This window comes from Eumetopias jubatus, unplaced genomic scaffold (assembly GCF_037043125.1).
Source record: "Eumetopias jubatus isolate StellerSeaLion01/CBP00866 unplaced genomic scaffold, mEumJub1_p1.0 scaffold_4, whole genome shotgun sequence".
NCBI classification, from domain to species: domain Eukaryota; kingdom Metazoa; phylum Chordata; class Mammalia; order Carnivora; family Otariidae; genus Eumetopias; species Eumetopias jubatus.
In genome coordinates this window covers 42,423,587-42,443,203 of record NW_028274810.1, presented here as the reverse complement: position 1 = coordinate 42,443,203, position 19,617 = coordinate 42,423,587, and the positions used below count along the sequence as shown (strand labels likewise).

At 36.7% G+C, this 19,617-nt stretch overlaps 1 protein-coding gene across 21 annotated transcripts in view; it reads right to left on the bottom strand.

Moving 5' to 3' along the window:
• Positions 1–19,166, bottom strand: part of FUBP1 (far upstream element binding protein 1) — a 33,044-nt gene extending 13,878 nt beyond the window's left edge. For 7 of the 21 annotated variants that reach the window (XR_015767976.1, XR_015767975.1, XR_015767978.1 and 4 more), the window contains exons 1-17: positions 18,940–19,164; positions 13,572–13,662; positions 12,667–12,729; positions 11,809–11,847; positions 11,110–11,149; positions 10,562–10,614; positions 10,398–10,469; positions 10,217–10,274; positions 7,860–8,022; positions 7,670–7,768; positions 7,446–7,547; positions 7,109–7,211; positions 6,910–7,010; positions 6,382–6,523; positions 5,609–5,769; positions 2,808–2,959; positions 2,639–2,718 (exon numbers count right to left, since the gene is read on the bottom strand). Coding sequence is in view for 16 of the 21 variants with exons in the window: in XM_028102396.2 (XP_027958197.1) it covers positions 2,639–2,718; positions 2,808–2,959; positions 5,609–5,769; positions 6,382–6,523; positions 6,910–7,010; positions 7,109–7,211; positions 7,446–7,547; positions 7,670–7,768; positions 7,860–8,022; positions 10,217–10,274; positions 10,398–10,469; positions 10,562–10,614; positions 11,110–11,149; positions 11,809–11,847; positions 12,667–12,729; positions 13,572–13,662; positions 18,940–19,059 (1,639 nt within the window). In the remaining 5 variants the exon portion in view is untranslated. Of the gene's footprint in view, positions 1–2,638; positions 2,719–2,807; positions 2,960–5,608; positions 5,770–6,381; positions 6,524–6,909; positions 7,011–7,108; positions 7,212–7,445; positions 7,548–7,669; positions 7,769–7,859; positions 8,023–10,216; positions 10,275–10,397; positions 10,470–10,561; positions 10,615–11,109; positions 11,150–11,808; positions 11,848–12,666; positions 12,730–13,571; positions 13,663–18,939 lie in introns of all 21 variants that reach the window. The other 14 variants (XM_088022381.1, XM_088022380.1, XM_028102397.2 and 11 more) reach the window with 9 other exon arrangements.
• Between the last annotated feature and the right edge of the window lie 451 nt (positions 19,167–19,617).

The following is a 19,617-nucleotide window of genomic DNA, read 5'->3' as shown; positions in this document are numbered from 1 at the left end:
TTCTTGATTCTGTCCTTTATATCAAGAATATCATTTGACACTATAGATAATGTCTTTTTAAGTTTATATTATCAAGAAAAATGTAATTTCCTTTGCCAGAGTCTGTATCTATGTGAAATCTGTTTAGCCTTTATCCCAAATGGGCAGCAAGTCTCAGGTGTTTAGTAAGTTTGAGAGAAAAGGAGCAAGGATTTCTAGAATGATACAATGTCTAAGGTAATACAATTTTAAGGCATGATCCATCCTCCACAACATCCTCAAGTAATAAATGTAGTGCTTTTCTAAGTTGAATGTTTGTCTTAATTGTGTCATTACCTGTATATTAATACAAATATTTCACTTGACACCATCTCTGTCTAGAGAAACTGAGATAAAACAGACTTTAGGGGCGCCTGGGTGGCTCAGTTGGTTAAGCGACTGCCTTCAGCTCAGGTCATGATCCTGGAGTCCCGGGATTGAGTCCCACATCGGGCTCCCTGCTCAGCAGGGAGTCTGCTTCTCCCTCTGACCCTCTTCCCTCTCGTGCTCTCTATCTCTCATTCTCTCTCTCTCAAATAAAATCTTTAAAAAAAAAAAACAGACTTTAGAAAATGATACTTGTACTCCTGAATGTGTAGAGGGTATAAGAGAACCAGTCTCACAGTTCCATATAATACAAAGAATTTAATAATTATTCAACATGATTATCTTTCACTTATCATACTATAGGTAAGAAAAAAGATACAGAGGGATTAAAAAACTTGTTTACTATCCCAATTACTAAAGTTGTAGCACTAGGGCTTATCTAGGTCTCTTTCACTCTGAATCTAATTTCTTGACTACTACATAAATCCTCAACAGCCCATTTATTTTTCAAAGAAAAATATTTTAATTCAGAGAATATGGACTTTGTCATTATGGGGCCACATTTAAACACCAGAATGTTAATCAAATTCACTAAAACAGTTTCATCTAAAAAAGTAATTTTGGGGGGGGGGCGCCTGGGTGGTTCAGTTGTTAAGCATCTGCCTTCGGCTCAGGTCATGGTCCCAGGGTCCTGGGATCGAGTCCCACATCGGGCTTCCTGCTCGGCGGGAAGCCTGCTTCTCCCTCTCCCACTCTCCCTGCTTGTGTTCCTGCTCTATTTCTGTCAAATAAATGAATAAAACCTTATAAATTAATAATAATTTTGGTTTTTACATATTGCTAAGTCTAATATAAGCAATATCTAACCCCAGCTGCTATCTTTTAGCTAAATGGGTTACTTCTTTTTCCAAAGGCAATGCTGCAAGCCATATTCATCAACCAATTCTTACAGTGGTGACTTCACTACTCCCACTGGGAAAACTTGACTGTGATAGAGACTACTTCTGATTCCCAACATTTTTCTCAATCATGTTACTGACCCAAACAGTGCTCATAAGGTGCAATCCTGCAGATCCAAGTTTCCCAATATAAATTCACCCCTTAACTTGCTCAAACTCTTGAATCTCTTAAATTATGTGATTTTTCTGCCTAATCACACCATCCCAGTTAGTTTACAAGAGGGAAGGAAAAGTCTTTTCATTCTTAAGAGATGTTTAAACTATTATACATTAAATTATATTTGACTCTCAGTCATCACAGCACTGCTAACACTTAGAGTGCACTTTTCTGCTATACAATGTAAACTAATCTTTGCATACCCACATCCCTGCACACTCAAGTTGTTTCTTGAGTGAGTATAAGTTGTGGTTATTTGCTTACTGTCATGCTGTGCCATCATATTCCAAAGAGCACACATCCTATGAAATTAAAATATGTTACAATATAGGGCCACATTTAAATAACAGAATGTTTAATTAAATTCACTAAAACAATTTCATTTAAATTAATTATTTAGGTTCTTTTAAGAAATAAATACACTAGTGTGGAAAGGAATCCATAATTCAGTACCTTCCTTGAAACTACTCCAGTGAAAGAGGCCTAAAAGATAGGTAGTAGATGAGAAAGAAGGATCATAAATAAATGTTAATTGGTTTCGATGAACGCTCCTTTGACCATCATGGAAAGAAAACTAGAGGATGGCAGATGCAGTAACAGAATAGAATGTACATATAAAATCCAGTTCTGAACAGAGAATACATTTAACTAAATGTATTTTTTGAGTTCTAACATGCAGACATTAAACACAGCCCTGATTTTTACGAATATGTGAAATTACCATATCAGGAATATGAAAACATCTTATATATCTTATTTGAGAACTTCAAAGTTTAATACTCAAGTATTAAATGCTCCATTAAACACTCACATAGTTCTATAAATAAACGTACACTACTCTTTCATGGATAACGTCACAATTGACACATTATACATTTGATGGCACTGGTGTTTAAAACTATGACGTTGTACTTCTTCCTGTAGTTTTGGCCTTTAGCACTCTGCCCTTACACTTTTAAAGGACAGAAAGCCAAATGCAAGTAAAAAAAGTTCATTGAAAACAGACCATATTCACACCAATCTTATATAACGTGGTAAAACCAGAAACTAAGACTCCTGCTGAAGAGTGTTAAGTGCAGAAATACGCACACAACGTAGAGTTGAGACTAGAAAATTTAAGAAGATAACAAGAATGACAAACAATACAGATTACACATGAATGATAAATATCTTTTACCTGGATCAGGAGGGGCCTGTTGCTGCCAGTGTGGATATGCATTTCCCCACCCCTGGGGAGCATAAGGAGCTGGAGGACCACTGAAAAGATAGAAATCAATATAAAAATACAATTTACCAAAAGCTAGAATCTTTGGGGGGAAAACCCCAGAACCAAACTCAATACTTACTGAGGAGCAGGGCCGGGTGGTCCTGGATTATAAGGTGCAGGGTTGTATGGTCCCATTGGAGTTCCAGGCCCTGGAGGCCCAGGAGGCCCATGGGGACCTGGGACACCATGGGGCCCATGGGGTACAGGCGGCCCTAAAGGATTTACTGGGCCCTATAAAAAAGCAGAAAGATGCAGAAAATCAGAAAAATGGTAATGGCTGAACAATTCAAAGGCCAAATTAACCTTCCATTCCTACCCTTTCATATAGCCACAAGCAACATATTTTAGATTTTCCTTCATTTTCTCATTCATGTTGCTTAAACTCTTTACCATACTGAGACATGTAAATTCATTAAAATCAACAGCATCAGCAAAGAATTGAAACATCTCCTTTACCTTCCATTCTATTCCTTTGACTATTCCCTTTTCTGTTATTTCCCTTTCCTTTTTTAATTCTTTTACTACTCCTTTATCATTTTAATCATGGATGCCTATCAAATATGTTGTCTCTAGCTTTTCTTTTTCTGCATCCATTCTACATTTATTTTCCTAACAATCAGACAACCACCTTGACGATATATTCCCCAAATTGCTTAGGGCTTATATTGTGAATTGTCTACTGGGTACTTTACTAATAAATTAACAATTCTCACTCAAAAAACTATCCTCTTCACAACCTTTGTGTCACTGAACTCCATTTACGTGAACAATTTAAATTCATTTCCTCTTGCTCTTTATCATTTTCCAAATACCGTATCTTCATATTCATATCACACCACATAATTAATAAAGCTCAGTTGATTTTCCTCTTCATAATCCAACTTGTAAAGACCACTAGACTAGATTTAACTGTCCTAAACACAGCTTTCATGCAGTTAATACAGTTCATGATGTTTTGGAGCAAACTGCTTAAACCACATTTGGTTGTCTATTTTCGCACTACAAAATAATGAAGCTAAACTTCAGGACTTTTAAAATCCTTTTTATTACTTTATCCCTTTAAATCTCTAACTTGTCATTATCACTCACTTCTACTATCCAAAAACCATCCCTTCTAAAAAGTAAAAAAGGATTATTGAAAAAGTATTAATATTTTTATAGGGCTATGTGCCACTCTTTTAAGTGACACACACTTTATTTAATCCCTACAAACCCATAAAGGAGCTACTGTTATCCTCATTTACAGAAGAAACGAGAGGCAAACGAGTATAAATAGCTTACTCCAAGGTCACAAAGTCAGTAAATGACTCAGAGTATTCTGAACCCTAACATGGGACTCCAAGAGTCCATGCTCATAACCGCCATACTAAACTGCTTCTCTATAACCTATCTTTTTGCCCATCAATCCAGAAGAAACCTTGATCCATGCAATACTAAGCACTGTAAAACCCAAAACCAAGATGTGTTCATTTTTCTAGGATCAATCTCTGCCACTACCATGTCCAAAATTATTTTTGTTTTTGAACACTTATTGTCCATCCCATAGAACTTACAATGTTTTTATGTATTTTTATAATACATTCTTTTTGTTTTTAAGTAATCTCTACACCCAATGTAGGGCTTGAACTTACAACCCGAGATCAACAGTTGCATGCTCTACTAACTGAATCAGCCAGGAACCCCTATGAGACATTCTTTAAGCATCTTTTGTACATCTATATTTGTCTTTCTCTGAAACATACAGTGTCAAACTTCTTTTCTATCCCATCCACAGCATGGCAAACACCACGGAGAATTTTCCTAAGAAATTCTAATTGTTATTAGTAACTTACGATGCTCCCCTACGCCCTATAGTAAAAGAATGCGGTAAAACACTAGTAGTTCCTCATTTATAAGAAAGCACAATCAAGACTCTCTATACATTTTTTTGTACTACCACCAGGAAACTCTTCTAAAGGAAAAATTTCCAAATTTGGCCATGTATCAGAATCACCTGGAACATCCTTCTAAAATTAGATGCTGGGCCCTGTTCCAGACATTCTGAATCAGAGCTGTGTGGTATGTGTAGAGGTGGAAAGCATTCAAGTAGTACACATCTAAAACTCCTTAAGCGATTGTCAGTCTAAGAGTTGGATTTGTAAATTTCTACTCTAAAGTGGGGGATGCATATAACTCATATTTACCTCAGCAGGGTTGAGTAAAGTAAGCCCCTTATTAAATACTGAATTCTCATTAACTATGTCCTTCAAGTACACTCTATAACCCTCCACCAACCCTAACATCGTATCTGCAAGTAACGCTACCCATTTCTTATTTATCCACACCCAAATATGAGGTTCTGAATACTTATAAATGTGTATTTAATTAGGTTATTTTTCACTGCTGGAGAATCTTTTCTATGTTATATGTAACCATTATATGATGAAACCTATAATCTTAGACTAGAAATTGGCATTTTTCTGTATAGCCATTATAGGAACATGTGAATTAATGTCTTATTTAACTAAGAGGGCCTTTGTATAAATTGAGGTTGGTTATCTATTTATGTATTTGGTTTTTTTAAACTGTTGTGTGTGTGTTTTAAAGATTTTATTTATTCATTTGAGAGAGAGCACAAGTGGGGTCAGGGATAGGGAGAAGCAGGCTCCCTGCTGAGCAGGAAGCCCCACATGGGGTTCAATCCCAGGACCCCAGGAACACAACCTGAGCCAAAGGCAGATGCCCAACCGACTGAACCACCCAGGCGCCCCTATCTATTTTTTAAGTAAGCTCTATGCCCAATGTGGGGCTTGAACTCACTGCCTGGAGATCAAGATTCACATGCTCTACTGACTGAGCCAGCCACGCACCCCTAGAAATTGAGGTTTAAAGCATACTCACACCAATCTTTTCTTCTATAAGTTGCCGCGCATAGTCTATTTGCTGTGGAGTGCCACGAATTGTAAATAATTTCATATTAGGATCTGCATTAGGTGGAGGATTTCTCTGAAGTTCTATTCTTGCACCAGACTGCTGGCTTATGCTTTTTATGGTTTCACCTCCTAAAATCAAAACACATTAATTTCTCTAAAGATTCAAAGGATACAAAAGGAACTATCCAAAAGAAAATGGTCACAAAAGGGCCATTAAAAAAAAAAGTTTTGAGCAGTATCCCATCTGGCCATATTTTTGGGGGATTTCCCATTTATTTTACACTTTAAATCAAGTTATATAAAGCATTCATACTTCTCCTAAAACGCATTTAAGTTTTAAGACATAAATCAGTATACCTACACCCAACCTTAAAATGAATTATAACAAAAAAAACTGTAACTTAAAATATCTGGCTCAAATAAATTGCTTTTACAAGTAACATAAACTAACACACTTACAAAAAATTCTAAATTTTAATAAGATATGAATCAGGAAAAATTTCTTACACTAATAATTAAAACTGTTGGTCCCCTCTCTAGAAGCCAATGTGATTCAAATCCCACTTTTATTTTATATATAAGGCCCTTCATTTATGTTTTTGTTAGAAATCAACATAAGATACAGCAAAGGAAAAATCACTGCTACTGGTTTACAACAGAAAAAGCATATAGAAAAATCCGGCCATGTGTTAAATTTTTACCCACACATCAAAACATTAATAAGAGTTTAAAATACATTGCCTTTTCCTATTATTAATCCAGTTTTCCCAGTTGGTACAATGAAATTAAATTCCTGTAGTCCACCAGGTGGTCCCATGTTCCAGTTGCCTTGACCTCTACCTCTTCCTCGACCACCAGGTCCAGGTCCACCAGGATTACCAGCCTAAAAAAGAGGAAGAAGGAAAGTCAGCATAGAATCATACTCTTCTTTCCATGATAAAGTCATCACATGTCTATCTTCCACAACCTTCATTTTCCTATACCAGAAATTCAAGAGGCTGGGAGATGACGTGGCCCAAATAGTCAACAATACCCACCATTTATTCTTTTTATACTGGGATGAATAAGACAATTCACGTAGCTACCTTCCCTACCTTCCCACTCCAAGATGTCTACCTCAAAGCAACTTAAACTTTCCAGTTATTAACAAAGTATCCTGACAGATTCTGATATAAATAAAACTAAAGGGGAGGGGGGACCCTTTCAGACTTGAAGGAAAACATTTTTTAAATAAAAATGAAACAATGAAAATATTAACATCTGTCAAACCTGAACACTTCGAAGAAGGTCTGTAATAATTTCTGCAGCATGTTGACATCGGTCTGGAGGTCCCGTTATTTGCGCTATTCTATCAGGTGTTGTTCCATCATCTTCAAAACCAAGAAACAAATTGGACTGAGTTAGCAACAAATGTGTGTTAAAAAGTTAATTGCTACTAATACATAGATAATGAAATATATGTACTCACCTGGCTTAAACTGAATTCGAACACCAGCATCATTTTGTATTTTTTTTATCATCTCTCCATTTCTTCCTATTACAATGCCAACAGCAAATCTTGGAATGGGGACCTTATACAAAGATGACTAGGTATTAAGGAAAGTAATTTCCTGAAAATTAATCCACCTCAAATCATAAAAGTATATACAGTATTATGATTGCATCAAATAGGGTAACAAGATATACATTCTGCACTCTAAGGCATAAATTATGGGGGGGAGGGGGGACGGTTGGCAGGGGGGAGGGAATCCACATATATTTATCAGTTAGCATACAACCATTTCTGCATGGGTATTTTTACTTACGTCTATCCCTTCATTTCCTCCTATTCTTGACCCATACTCATTTCGAACTTCTCTGAAACCACCTTGATCACGAATTAACTCTAACACCATTTCCTTGGCTTGCTGAAGTACAAAAACACAAAACACCCAACTTACAAAGCATGTCTCAAAACACTAATTATTCATATGTGTTTTGCCCATTCTGCCCCCAGATCCTTCTATGTAAGATATAAACTTAAGTTTACCTGAACTTTGTATGGGTCTCCTGTAATCCTAAGAGGTTTGTCAGCACCAGTGTTCTGAGGTCCATCTTGAATCATAACCATTTTAACTCCAGCCCGCTCCTATTAATCAAAGAAATTGTATGTTTAACAAAAGGGGAGTGGAAGGAAATTGGCTTCAAAACAGATGAAAAGTAATTTTACAAAGTAATACCTGAAGTTGTTTAATAGTTTCTCCCCCCTTTCCAATAACTAATCCTGCTTTGCTAGCTGGAATCATGATTTCTTGAACTGCATTTCCTGGTCCATCACCATGGTGGAAGCCAGGGGCTGGTCTTCCTTTTTCAACAATCTGGTCCAATAACCGTTTTGCTGATCTGTTAACAAATTAGGAGTCAAACAAAAAGTTATAGCATACTCAAAAGGTTATTCAAACAGAGAAATAAAAAATAACTTAAGCAGGTACTTCTCCCATCCCAATTCAGGTTTAGGTGGCTTAAAGCTAATTTAACAATTTTAATTAAGAGAAAATGCCATCAAGAACAAAGAATGAAACTATACAATAAATTTTCTAGGTATGTAATTTGCAGTATTTTTGAGGATAGTCCTAAATTTCCAAGAAGTAGCACTCTACTTTTTTTCCCCACTCTACTTCTAAAGTTATCTCAGAATTAAACTATTTTGCCAATTAACTAAATGATGTATTTCCAATTTTAAGACATCACTTTGGTCACTCACACATTAAAATTTATTTATCCATTCAAAAATACTTAAGAAATGTTAAGTACATACCAGGTGCTATTCTAAGTAATAGAGTTACAACACTGAATGAAACATACAGGGTTCCTGCTGGTTTAGCTCACCTTAAGTAACTAAAAACAACGTTTGGTTACGTGCTATAAACAAAATCAAAACAGGGTAAGAGGGACAGAATGTGTGTGCATAAAGGTATGCTATTTTATGCAAAGCAGACATAAAAGACTTTACTGATAAGGAGACATTCTGACAAAAATGTAAAGGAAGAGGGAAAGTAACTATGAAAATATCAGAGGGAAAATGTTCCAGAGAGAATTAAGAGAAATTGCAAAGGACTCAGATGAGAAGCATACTTGGTGTGCTGAAAGAATAGAAGCTAAATGGGGTTTGAACAGAGTTGGAAGAAGAATGGTAAAAAACGAAGTGAGAAAGGTGGCAGATAAATCAGGCCATGATAAAGATGCTGACTTTTACTCGAAGTGGTGAAGCATTAGAGGATTTGAGCAAAGTAATGATATGAACTGATTCACATTTTAAAAAGATCGTATGTCTATGCTACTAAGAATAGACTATTGCTGAACAAGGCTAAAAAGAATGGAAACATGTTGAAATATAAAAAATGGTCATAGACAAGGTGATAGTATAGAGGGTGGCAAGAAGAGACTGGATTCCAAATAAATTATGAAAAAAAAAAAGACCAAAGAGTTGCTTATGGATAAATGAAGGACAAGAAAAAGATAAATGTAGTTTTAAAAAGATTTATTTTAGAGTGAGTGCCCATGTGCAGGGATGGGGGTGGGGAAGTGGCAGAGGAAGAGGAAGAGTCTCAAGCAGACTCTGTGCTGAGTGCGGAGCCCAACCTCACGACCCTGAGATCAAGACCTGAGCTGAAACCAAGAGTCGGGCGCTTAACTGACTGTGCAACCAGGTGAGGTGCCCCCTCAAAAAGATACTAAGTCAGCAGCTTGACAGGAATCTAGAATTTAGAAAAAGAGAGCAAGGCTGAAAATAAAAATTTAGGAGTACATAAAATTTATAATATGTAAAGCGATATATTAAAGTTTATAGGGGCGCCTGGGTGGCTCAGTCGTTAAGCATCTGCCTTTGGCTCAGGTCATGATCCCAGGGTCTGGGGATCGAGGCCACATCCAGCTCCCTGCTCAACAGGAAGCCTGCTTCTCCCTCTCCCATTCCCCCTGCCTGTGTGTTCCCTCTCTTGCTGTCGCTCTGTCAAATATATAAAATCTAAAAAAAAAAAAAAAAGTTTATAAAAGAGTAAATAAAGTCATCTAAAGAGTACATGTAGACAGACAATAGGAGGACTGAATTTTGTGGCACTTTCATACTGAAAGGCCAGGAAGATAAAGTTGGACAACCAAGAATGCCTGAGAAAGAGGAGCTAGGGAGGGGATATCTCTAGAAAAGTAGTTCACTGTGTCAAACAATGTTGATAGGTGGAATGATGCAGAGGCCATTTGTGATCTTGAAAAGAACAATTTTAATGGAACCACGGGAATTAAAGTCTGATTCATACAAGTTCAAGACAAAATGAAAATAGATGCAAATGATATGGCAAAGAGAACTACCCCTTTTAAGGAGTTTTATTGTGTAAGTAGGCAGAGAAATAAAAATGTGAGGTTCAAGAACAGGTTTTGTTTTGATGGGAGGGATTTTCAATCATCTTTATACCTTGTTAGAAATTACCTAGAAAATGGGAAAACTAATAGTGCAGGAGAGTATCAGTTCTATTTAGGGGCAATGTCCTTCTTCAGCAGGAAAGAGGGGCTGGCCTCAGGCATATGATTTCATACTTACTGGACAGATTCAGGTGTTCCAGTTAGCATACAAGATCTTTCTGGAAGGCCACCACTGTCTACAATTAAAAAACACCAAAAATATTTTAGGCCAAGAAAAGATTACAACATCATTTTTAGTATTTACTTAAAAAAAATATCCTAGTTTTCCAGTCACTCTGAAAATAGCAAGAGAACGTTACCAGGAGCTATCTGTATTTTGCATCCAGATTCTTGTTGTATGCGTGAGATCTGTTCACCACCTCTGCCAATTACTAGGTAAAGAAAAAAGAAAAAAAATTATTTGCTAAAAGACTGTAAAGTATGTTTTGATTGTTTTCAAAGCTTTAAAAATTAGGCTACTTACTAAATCCAACCATTCCATCTGGAACTTTGTATTCTTCTGTCATTACAGACCTGCTAACAAAAGACAAAAACTAACGTTTTCCTTCAAAGAAAGAGAATTTGTTTACATATAAAAGGTAATCTAATAAAAATGGACATCTAATGGCTTAAACTAGGTTTTCAGGCACATATTCATAGTCAAAATACAGCTTGAGTAGTTCAAGTCAGAATCTTAAGGTGAGACATCAAGTGACGAGGGTATGGTAGATGAACAGTCTGAAGGTATGAACTGCAAAGGAGTTGGGGTGGAGTTCAGGGAATGTTTTTTTAACAATTATTTTCATTCACTTTAGTTCTTCTAATATGTGGCTAATTCTTCCCATCCTTCCAAATTACAAATGCATCTCACTCAAAAGGAAAAATGATCATTCTGTATCAACTTAAGTGGAGAGAAATGAATATACAAAAAAAAATACAGACACATATTCACTATACGCTAACTTCGTTGTGTTTTTACAGACCGTTGAACTAAATCTTGCAAAGTACTCTTTGAAAAGCATTTCACTATACCTTTGCTGCTGATGCATCGGTGGTAACTGTGTTCCAAAAGCTACCAAAAAATCAAATAAAATGAAAACTTTTAAGTTCACACATATTTAATAATACAATCCTATCAAGCAATACTTTTTCCCATACACATAGAGAACACCACCTTTGAGAGTAAAATTGTATGCAAAATACTTAAATAAACATTGACAATGGGTAAGAAAGTCGGTGAAATAGCAGGTATTTTTAGCAATGACACAGAAACTGTTCTTTCTCAAGGGGCACAAGCTTAGGTTAAAAAATGGAGTTATAAAATAAATTGAATATGAAAATAATTTAGCAATCAAATCTTATTACTATATACCTGGACATAATTGAAGTGGGAGATTATGAAGACAGGAAGTAATATTTACAAAGACATTCATTCTAAAATATTCATGGCCATCAACTAACTCCAAAGACACCCAACAAAATCCAGGCAGAAAACCCTGATATTAAAATCCAGTTACTGGGCGCCTGGGTGGCTCGGTTAAGCAACTGCCTTCGGCTCAGGTCATGATCCTGGAGTCCCGGGATCGAGTCCCACATCGGGCTCCCTGCTCAGCGGGGAGTCTGCTTCTCCCTCTGACCCTCTTCCCTCTCGTGCTCTCTCAAATAAATAAATAAAATCTTTTAAAATAAAATCCAGTTACTTTAGCTTTTAACCCAATTTAAAATACTTACAGTCATTTTGAGGAGCAACTTTCTTAGCATCTGGTTGATCTGCAAAATTAAGAGCCTTTTAACTTTTTGCCAATAAATACAAATATAAGACTTAGCTAACCAGTGCCCAAGCAAGAATAAATATCAATGTAAACACTTATTGAAATAGCTGAGGATAATTGTTGATCATTTGAACCAAAAGTGCCAAAACTTATCCCAAACTCTTAGTAATCAAAAGAAACATTACATTTCTTTCATTCTTTTCATGTTTAAAAGATGCACAGACATTTAAAAAAAATTCTTTTTGATTGTATCAAATCACTGACCTTAATGTATGTTAAGCACTTTAGAATGATACAAGACAAAGTATTTAGGTCCATTACTAGCAAAATATCACATGCTAAAGGCTAATGATGCTTCCCACTGTAGGAACTGAAGACTGGAAGAAAAACAGAACCTATCAAAATGTGAAAATTTGACATATCAAAGTTGAGTGTATCTGACAGTGACCACAAGGCTATGCAAAATAAATAAATAAAAAAATCACATTACAAGGCAATCTCAATCTAAACTATTCTATTGTTCCTAACCAAACATTTCACGGCATACGCTTCAGCAGAAAAACTCAAAGCAACTACATGACTACCTTCATCTACATCCTTTACACAGATGAATACAATGCATACCTTAGAATAGACAACCTACATCTGAAAAGTACTACATTTTCCTCCCCCCTTCAAACTTAAATGATTAAACATCAGAATGTTGTGCAGCAAAAATTCAGACACATAATCCAAGAATTATTTGTGTCCATTTAAGAATCCACTGGTTTATTTCACGTTTACATACTAAACACAGGTAATAAATAAAAATTCCTGCCTTTAAAAGGAGAGGGCATTCCCTCCCAGTGTGTTGTACTGCTCGGACTTGTCCAAGAGCCATCTACACATAAAATAAAAAGAATACATTACATACAACATCTGAAGCATCATTAGCTCATTTTTTTGTATATTAAAACCTCACTATAAATGTGAAAGACACTTAAATAAAAGGAAACCAAGTACACCTGGTCAAAAGCTACAAATACATTCTATAGGCTCATTCAGAATCCTCCTTAAAAAAAAAAATTAAGTAAATAAAAGGGCAAAAAGAAAATGTATCAAAGTTCATACATCTAAAACAAAAAAAAACTTGCAGACTTCTAAGTTCAGAAGCTTCAACAATTACGTTTTTTTAAAAAATACAAAGCACTGTAAATCTGTTTTAAGCCACATTTTGAGTTAAACCTGAAACACAAAACAAGGTACTAAAACAAAAAAAGTAACATAAAAAAAGGTATAACCTGCAACACACTACAGTAGCAAGCTATAGCAACATCAACCTTTAAAGTCAAATCTGAAATAGCAAAACAATGAAAACATAGCATATAAAGATTAATTCACGTATGATGAGAAAAACCAGTGAAATGTCTTCTAAACATTTTATATTTTTGTTCTTTTCAGTATATTAACAAGATGTCTGTGCAAACTGTCAATCTGGCACAATCCTCAAAGAGAGAAAATGTTGTTTTCTACTAAGACAAAACTGGCTGATTGACTCAAAATTTTACCTACCTTGTCTAAGGTCTCCCCCCCCCTTCCTCCTGAGGCCAATATAAACCTTACAATTTTAAGAACCTTATTATAAAAGTAATGTTTTAATAAAAGAACATTTGAAAAATATTGAAAATCACCTTCAACTAACCTGTGTATAAAACAATTAAAATACTTATGACTATAACTTACCTCCATCTTCCAAAGGTCTTTTTTGTCCCCCATAACCATAGTCATTTGAATTCAGTGATGTACCAGCATCACCTCCAATTTTTGCTGCAATCTTAAAAAACAAAAGCACACCATCATTAAGGATAACATATCTACTATACACTATTCAGTGCTGTATTTCCTCATACATACATATGGTAAATATCTAATACAAAAAAATTCATTTCAAAGAAAAACAAAAATTACAGATCAATGTATCACTACCAGTAATAACTTCAAAGAGTTAAAACATAATCAGCTGGAATTAAGCTTCTGATAAATCTCTGTAAGAACAAACGAAGAAGTAATCAGGAATCTTCAGAATCAACTGACCAATAAATAAATAGCTTTGGGGAAAATGTGGTCCTAATTCTATCTTCTCCATGGCTCTTTCCCATGACTCTTCAAAAAATGTGTTGTAGGCACAGAGAATGTGAACACCTTATGGGATTCTAAGACTGTGTTGTCTAATAAGGTAGATGCTAGCCACACATGGTTATCTGGCTAGCCCAAATGAAGTGTTAAATACACAAATGGATACTGAAAACTTGAATCAAATATAAAGAGTGGAAAGCATCTGTTTTTGTTTTTTTTTTATATTGCACACATGTCAAAATGGTAACGTTCTGGGTATGCTGCATTAAATAAAATATATGATTTGCATCATATTTCTATCAGACAATCCTGTTCTACAGGAACATGGGGGTGGGAGAAGTCTGGGAGGCTGTACCTCTAAGAAAAGTCTCAGCTACAGATTCTTAGACTTTTTTTAGAGTGGGGCAAATAATTGCTTGCACTTAACTAAACATCATATAAAAAAATAGCAGCCTCAAGTCACAAGGCAGGACACAACCAGTGGGTATTTACTCCATTTTTCTATGGAAAGAAATATGGAACTAATACTGCTGAGTGCCAGCAATAGGCCAAACTCCATACTATATGTTTTATACTCATTTTGTCACTCAATCATCAAACAACCCTAAGAGGTGAGAATACTTCATGAGATAATGATCCATTTTACAGCAGAAAAAATCTCAAGAGGGAACTTAACCAGGTTACATGGTAAGTCAATGGTGGAGATGTCCCAATTTCTACATAGCTCCATGCTAATTACTCTGAAGGGGTAATCACCAAAGGTGAATGATACGCTCATTGGAGGTTCATCAGATTATTGTTAATTTTGAGTATGTTTGAAATTTTCCATGTTAAAAAATTACACAGAAAATTCGAACTTCTGTTGCCTAGAATTCCCCCAAAGGAATCCTGATGTGGAACTAAACCAACTGCTTCATGCTTCATTATAATTAGAAAACTGGAAAGGATAAGTATATTCAACGACTTGAGTCTTAAAATCCACTTACATATCACTTAAAATTGAATATGTATCAGTTCCCAACTGTACCTCCCAGGGTTTCCAGATTTCCCTTTTCCTCACAAAGCATATCAGGATTAACTATTAAAATGCTTGATTTAAAAAAGGCTTTGGGGGCACCTGGCTGCCTCAAAGAGCATGCAACTCTTGACCTCAGGGTCCACATCGGGTGTAGAGATTACTTGAAAAAAAAAAAAAAAAAAGGCTCAATCTAACCTTCCTTAATCATCCTTTCACTTTCTCAAAAGCCTATTCCATGTCTTTGAGCAATTAATTAAAATCTTATTTCTTTTCTGAAAGAAATACCTGAAAACAACTGCTTTTCCACCCTTAAGTTTTAAAGGCTTAACATCTGAATTGTTCCTTAGAACTTAAATACACTGCCTGGCACTGATTTTAGAAAAGAAAGCCAGACAGGATAGTAACTACTGATGATCTTAAGCTGTGAATACCTTCTGCAGTTAGCTTTTATAAATGCTGCATGAGTTTGCACAACACCACTCCCTGAACTCCCAAGGAACTTCCGCATATAGAAAGGATACTTATTTATACCTCCCTATTATCCATTATTCATTGAATAGTTCTAAAACTATCCAAATGAAAATGAAAGCTTCATTCAAAAGAATCAGTAACACCATTTTAAAAATTCAGAAAGAGTACAAAGACATTAAGAAGCGCTCTTAGTAAAAATACTAACAACCATTTTTTTTAACACTGTGCCCTCCTACAACAGAGGAATTTTTTATCATGATCAAGCTTTGCTATCCTGTCACAAAATATAGAAACAAACAAAAAAAAGCAAAAACAAAAACAAAGACCCAAAAACCCTACTCAAGTGTTCGTTTTCAGCAGAAATTATTGGTAACTGAAAAGTCAACAATTCTATTTTATAAAATTTTCATTGCATTCAAACATAATGCAGCCTGAATCACTTTAATCAAGGAAGAGATTTCAAGAATAACTGAGTACTTAAAGACTAATAGCTGTTTAGAAGCTAAAGAATCAGGGCTGATACTCTTGCTTCATTTGTGTTCTACCAATCATGGAGTCCCAGCCTGATTCACTTCTATCTTCATAACGTCAAGGAAAAAAAAGGTAGAGAGATACATTTTGCTTTTCCAGTATTTCAGAGACAAAACTGGTTTAGTGTGATCACCAAAGTCCTAACCAAAGAATCCCAACCCCATCCTTTGGAGTTACAGCTTGAAATACACAAATATAAATCTCTCAAGTGGTTCCTAAACTAGAGAAGCAATCTGGTGCCCCTGTGCTGAATTTAGCTCAGAGGGTATTTAAAAATTTGGAAATTTCACATTTAAAAAATAAGCCATTGGAATTCTCTGGAAAAATGATTGAGCAACTTGGTCTAAATTACCAGATGGCAAAATGAGCTAGGTAGTAATCATTTGTCCTGCATTAACAAAGAACCGTCCAGTTAAAAAAGCCAATAGCATCGGGCGCCTGGGTGGCTCAGTTGGTTAAGCGACTGCCTTCGGCTCAGGTCATGATCCTGGAGTCCCGGGATCGAGTCCCACATCGGGCTCCCTGCTCAGCAGAGAGTCTGCTTCTCCTTCTCACCCTCCTCCCTCTCATGCTCTCTGTCTCTCATTCTCTCTCTCAAATAAATAAATAAAATCTTTAAAAAAAAAAAAAAAAAGCCAATAGCATCCCCATTAGTACACAGCTTTCTGAGGGCAAGAAGCTGTTCTTATACCTCCTCCTTCCAAGAACACAGCATAATACACTGGACAAAGAAAAGAAACTTAAAGTTAGACGGGGATTTTGGAAATATAATCCAGCATGCTTTTAATATAGATAAGGAAAAAGTAGTTCAGACATTAACCTAACTTGTTTCGTCAGTCCAAGTACTCCTCTCTGTATTCCATTTATATATATCAGACAAGCAGCTACAACTGACATATGGAGGCATCTTCAAATGTAATCAGAAAGGGAAATTCAACTCAAAAGCTAAATTTAGGAATCTCAGGCTTAAGATCAATTCTGTAAAGAAACAATCAAATTATTACAGCAAGACATCTATAAAAATCATATCATTACAGCAAGAGCATTGAGGCAGCTGACCTATTGGCATAAAAAGTGAGTACAAGAAATCCACAGTTTGAGGACAATTTCTGTATTTAAAAATTAAGCCATCTAACATAATTAGGAAATTACAGCTTAGCCAAATAATGAAGTCCAATTTTTAATTAAAGCATGGCAACATGAAGTCTTTCAGAAGTTGTGTCCATCTGTACTCACCTCAATTTCCACCCTCTTTCCCCCAACCATCATTATCCTCCAGTGACTTCATTCCTGGGTTCCTGTCATTCCAAAAACCCTCATACCTTTGCACATGCTTCTTTTCTCCACTTATCAAACTTTCACTCATTCTTTAATGCCTTGCTTAAAATATCAGTCCTTTGGCAGTTAGGCACCCCACTCTTTGGTGTTGTGTACAGTGCCTGACTCACAGCAGGAACTCTATAAATGTTTACAGAACACGTGGATAAATTAACGGTGCCCATTTTTGTCTACTCCTCTCTGAAAGTATTAATCAGATACTACTATTCATTTGCATTTGGTTCCTTGATTGTATCATCACTTCCTAGGGCAGAAATACAATTCACACATTAAAAAAAAAAACTCTAATATCTAAGTACAATGTGCAGCACGAATTAATTTCAATACATTGGTCGAATAAAATAATTCAGGTGAGTCTTTCAACCAATCTAATAATAACCAACAATTTATGTCATTATATATGTGTTTCAGTCGCTATTCCAAAAATGTGAAAAAGCTGCACAATTAGTATTAATGGTGACTTTTTTGTTGACTTTCTGATCATACACAAGTATAGGTAAGTTTAATTATAATGTGTTCACATTATAAAAATAAACGATTTGTTACATTATTACAGAGTTTACGCAGTTTGACTCAAACGATGCTTTAATGGAACTGGAGGGTGAAAAAGGTTAACAACGTTAACTCCTAACGCAAACAAAACATACCACAAAATCAGTTTCTGATTCCCGTTCGCTTAACGCTGTAATCTAAAAATGTCTAGCACCTAATATGAAAAATGTCGTAACGAGAATAAAATTATTTTGCTTACATATAACTCCATACCTTTTAAGTTATAGTTACGTTAAGGGACCATCTAATAAAGTTCAAATTAAGTAGCCTTTAAATTTCCTGGAGTAATTTTTTTCTTTTTAAACAGCTTTCGTTTGGAAAAGAACTGCCTTCAAGGCAAATGTACGCACCTACGTAATACAAAGAGGTCTGGTCAGTTTACGACTCTGAACAGAGAGGCAGATTCAAATTGAAACTTCGGGTATAATAGGCCTGAAGCCATTTTGAGAAATAAGGGGAAAGGACTGGTAACACACTGACACATAAATCCTGCTCCGAGGAAGGATTCCAACACGGGATACTAGTGCTCTCTTAAGTCTCTTCCTTGTAGATAATGAAAGTGAATGATACCGAAAGATTAATTTCGACAGAGCTCGAATGAGCTGGAAACTGTAAAGACTGCTTTACTGACATATCCCTCCCTTATTATGGCTCCTGAGGACAGACCCTAGTCCTCTCCCAAACTCATTACCAGAACCTTCCATACTATTGTGTAAAAACTACGCGCGCTTTATCCCATGGAGGAGAATGTTCACTCTGAAAAAAAGAAAATGCCAAGCTAACTCCTCAGAGAAAGAAGCGCGACTGCCGCAGAAGCTAAAGACCTAAAGCCATCTATGCGTAACACGCGTTGGGGTTCTAAGTGGCTTAGACACCAAGATACACAAAACCGAGCTCCAGCCTCCAAACTCTATCACCAACGTGGGGAACCATAAGTCTCCTCACATTTCAGAGCCCGGAAGGGCACTTCTTTCCTCTTCCTCATGAGCGAAGAAGTAGCGGCCTACACAGCCAGCGGCCAATTACCATGAGCGTTCGGGATCCCGCCGCGCGGTCCAGACTTACCTGCCGTGCTCTCTGCAGCGCATCTTTGAAAGCATCGTTAACTCCTCCACCACCACCGCCGCCGCCTCCACCACCAGCTGAGCCAGAAGAAGGTGGAGGCACTGTTGAGTAGTCTGCCATGTCTACGCTATAGTGGCCGCTGCCGCTTCTTCGCAGAGACCTTCCCTCAGCCAACTGCTAAGAAAGAAAGAAAATGGCGGCCGTCGAGCCTGTATCACATTCTTGTGCGACCATCGTGCCGTAAAGGGGCGGAGATTGAAAGGAGAAAATCTCGCGGTGTTTTGAAGCAACGAACTGGTGTGGGGGTGGAGCTAAAAAACAAGGAGAAGCAGAAGGATGTCGCGAGACTTGTGTTTAAGATATCGCGAGAGTGGGATTTATTTTGGCGCCCCCTCTACGCGCATTCTCTTGTTGAAGCCGTGTTGCTTGTACTTCCGGGGTGGTGGGTGATACTGGCGCGGTGACCCCGGTTGGCGTGCGTTTCTTAAGACCTGAAGAAAGAGTAGTTGTTTTTTATTGGTTGCAGACTCGGGAAGGGACTGTGGGTGAATTTTGCGCCAAGGGTCATTCTGTGTATCCATGGGAAAGGGAGTCACGTTGACAGGCGTAAGGGCGACGCTACCGTATCTCGAGAGCGCTGCAACCAGGAGTGTGCCTGGTAGAAGCGCGCCCGGGACG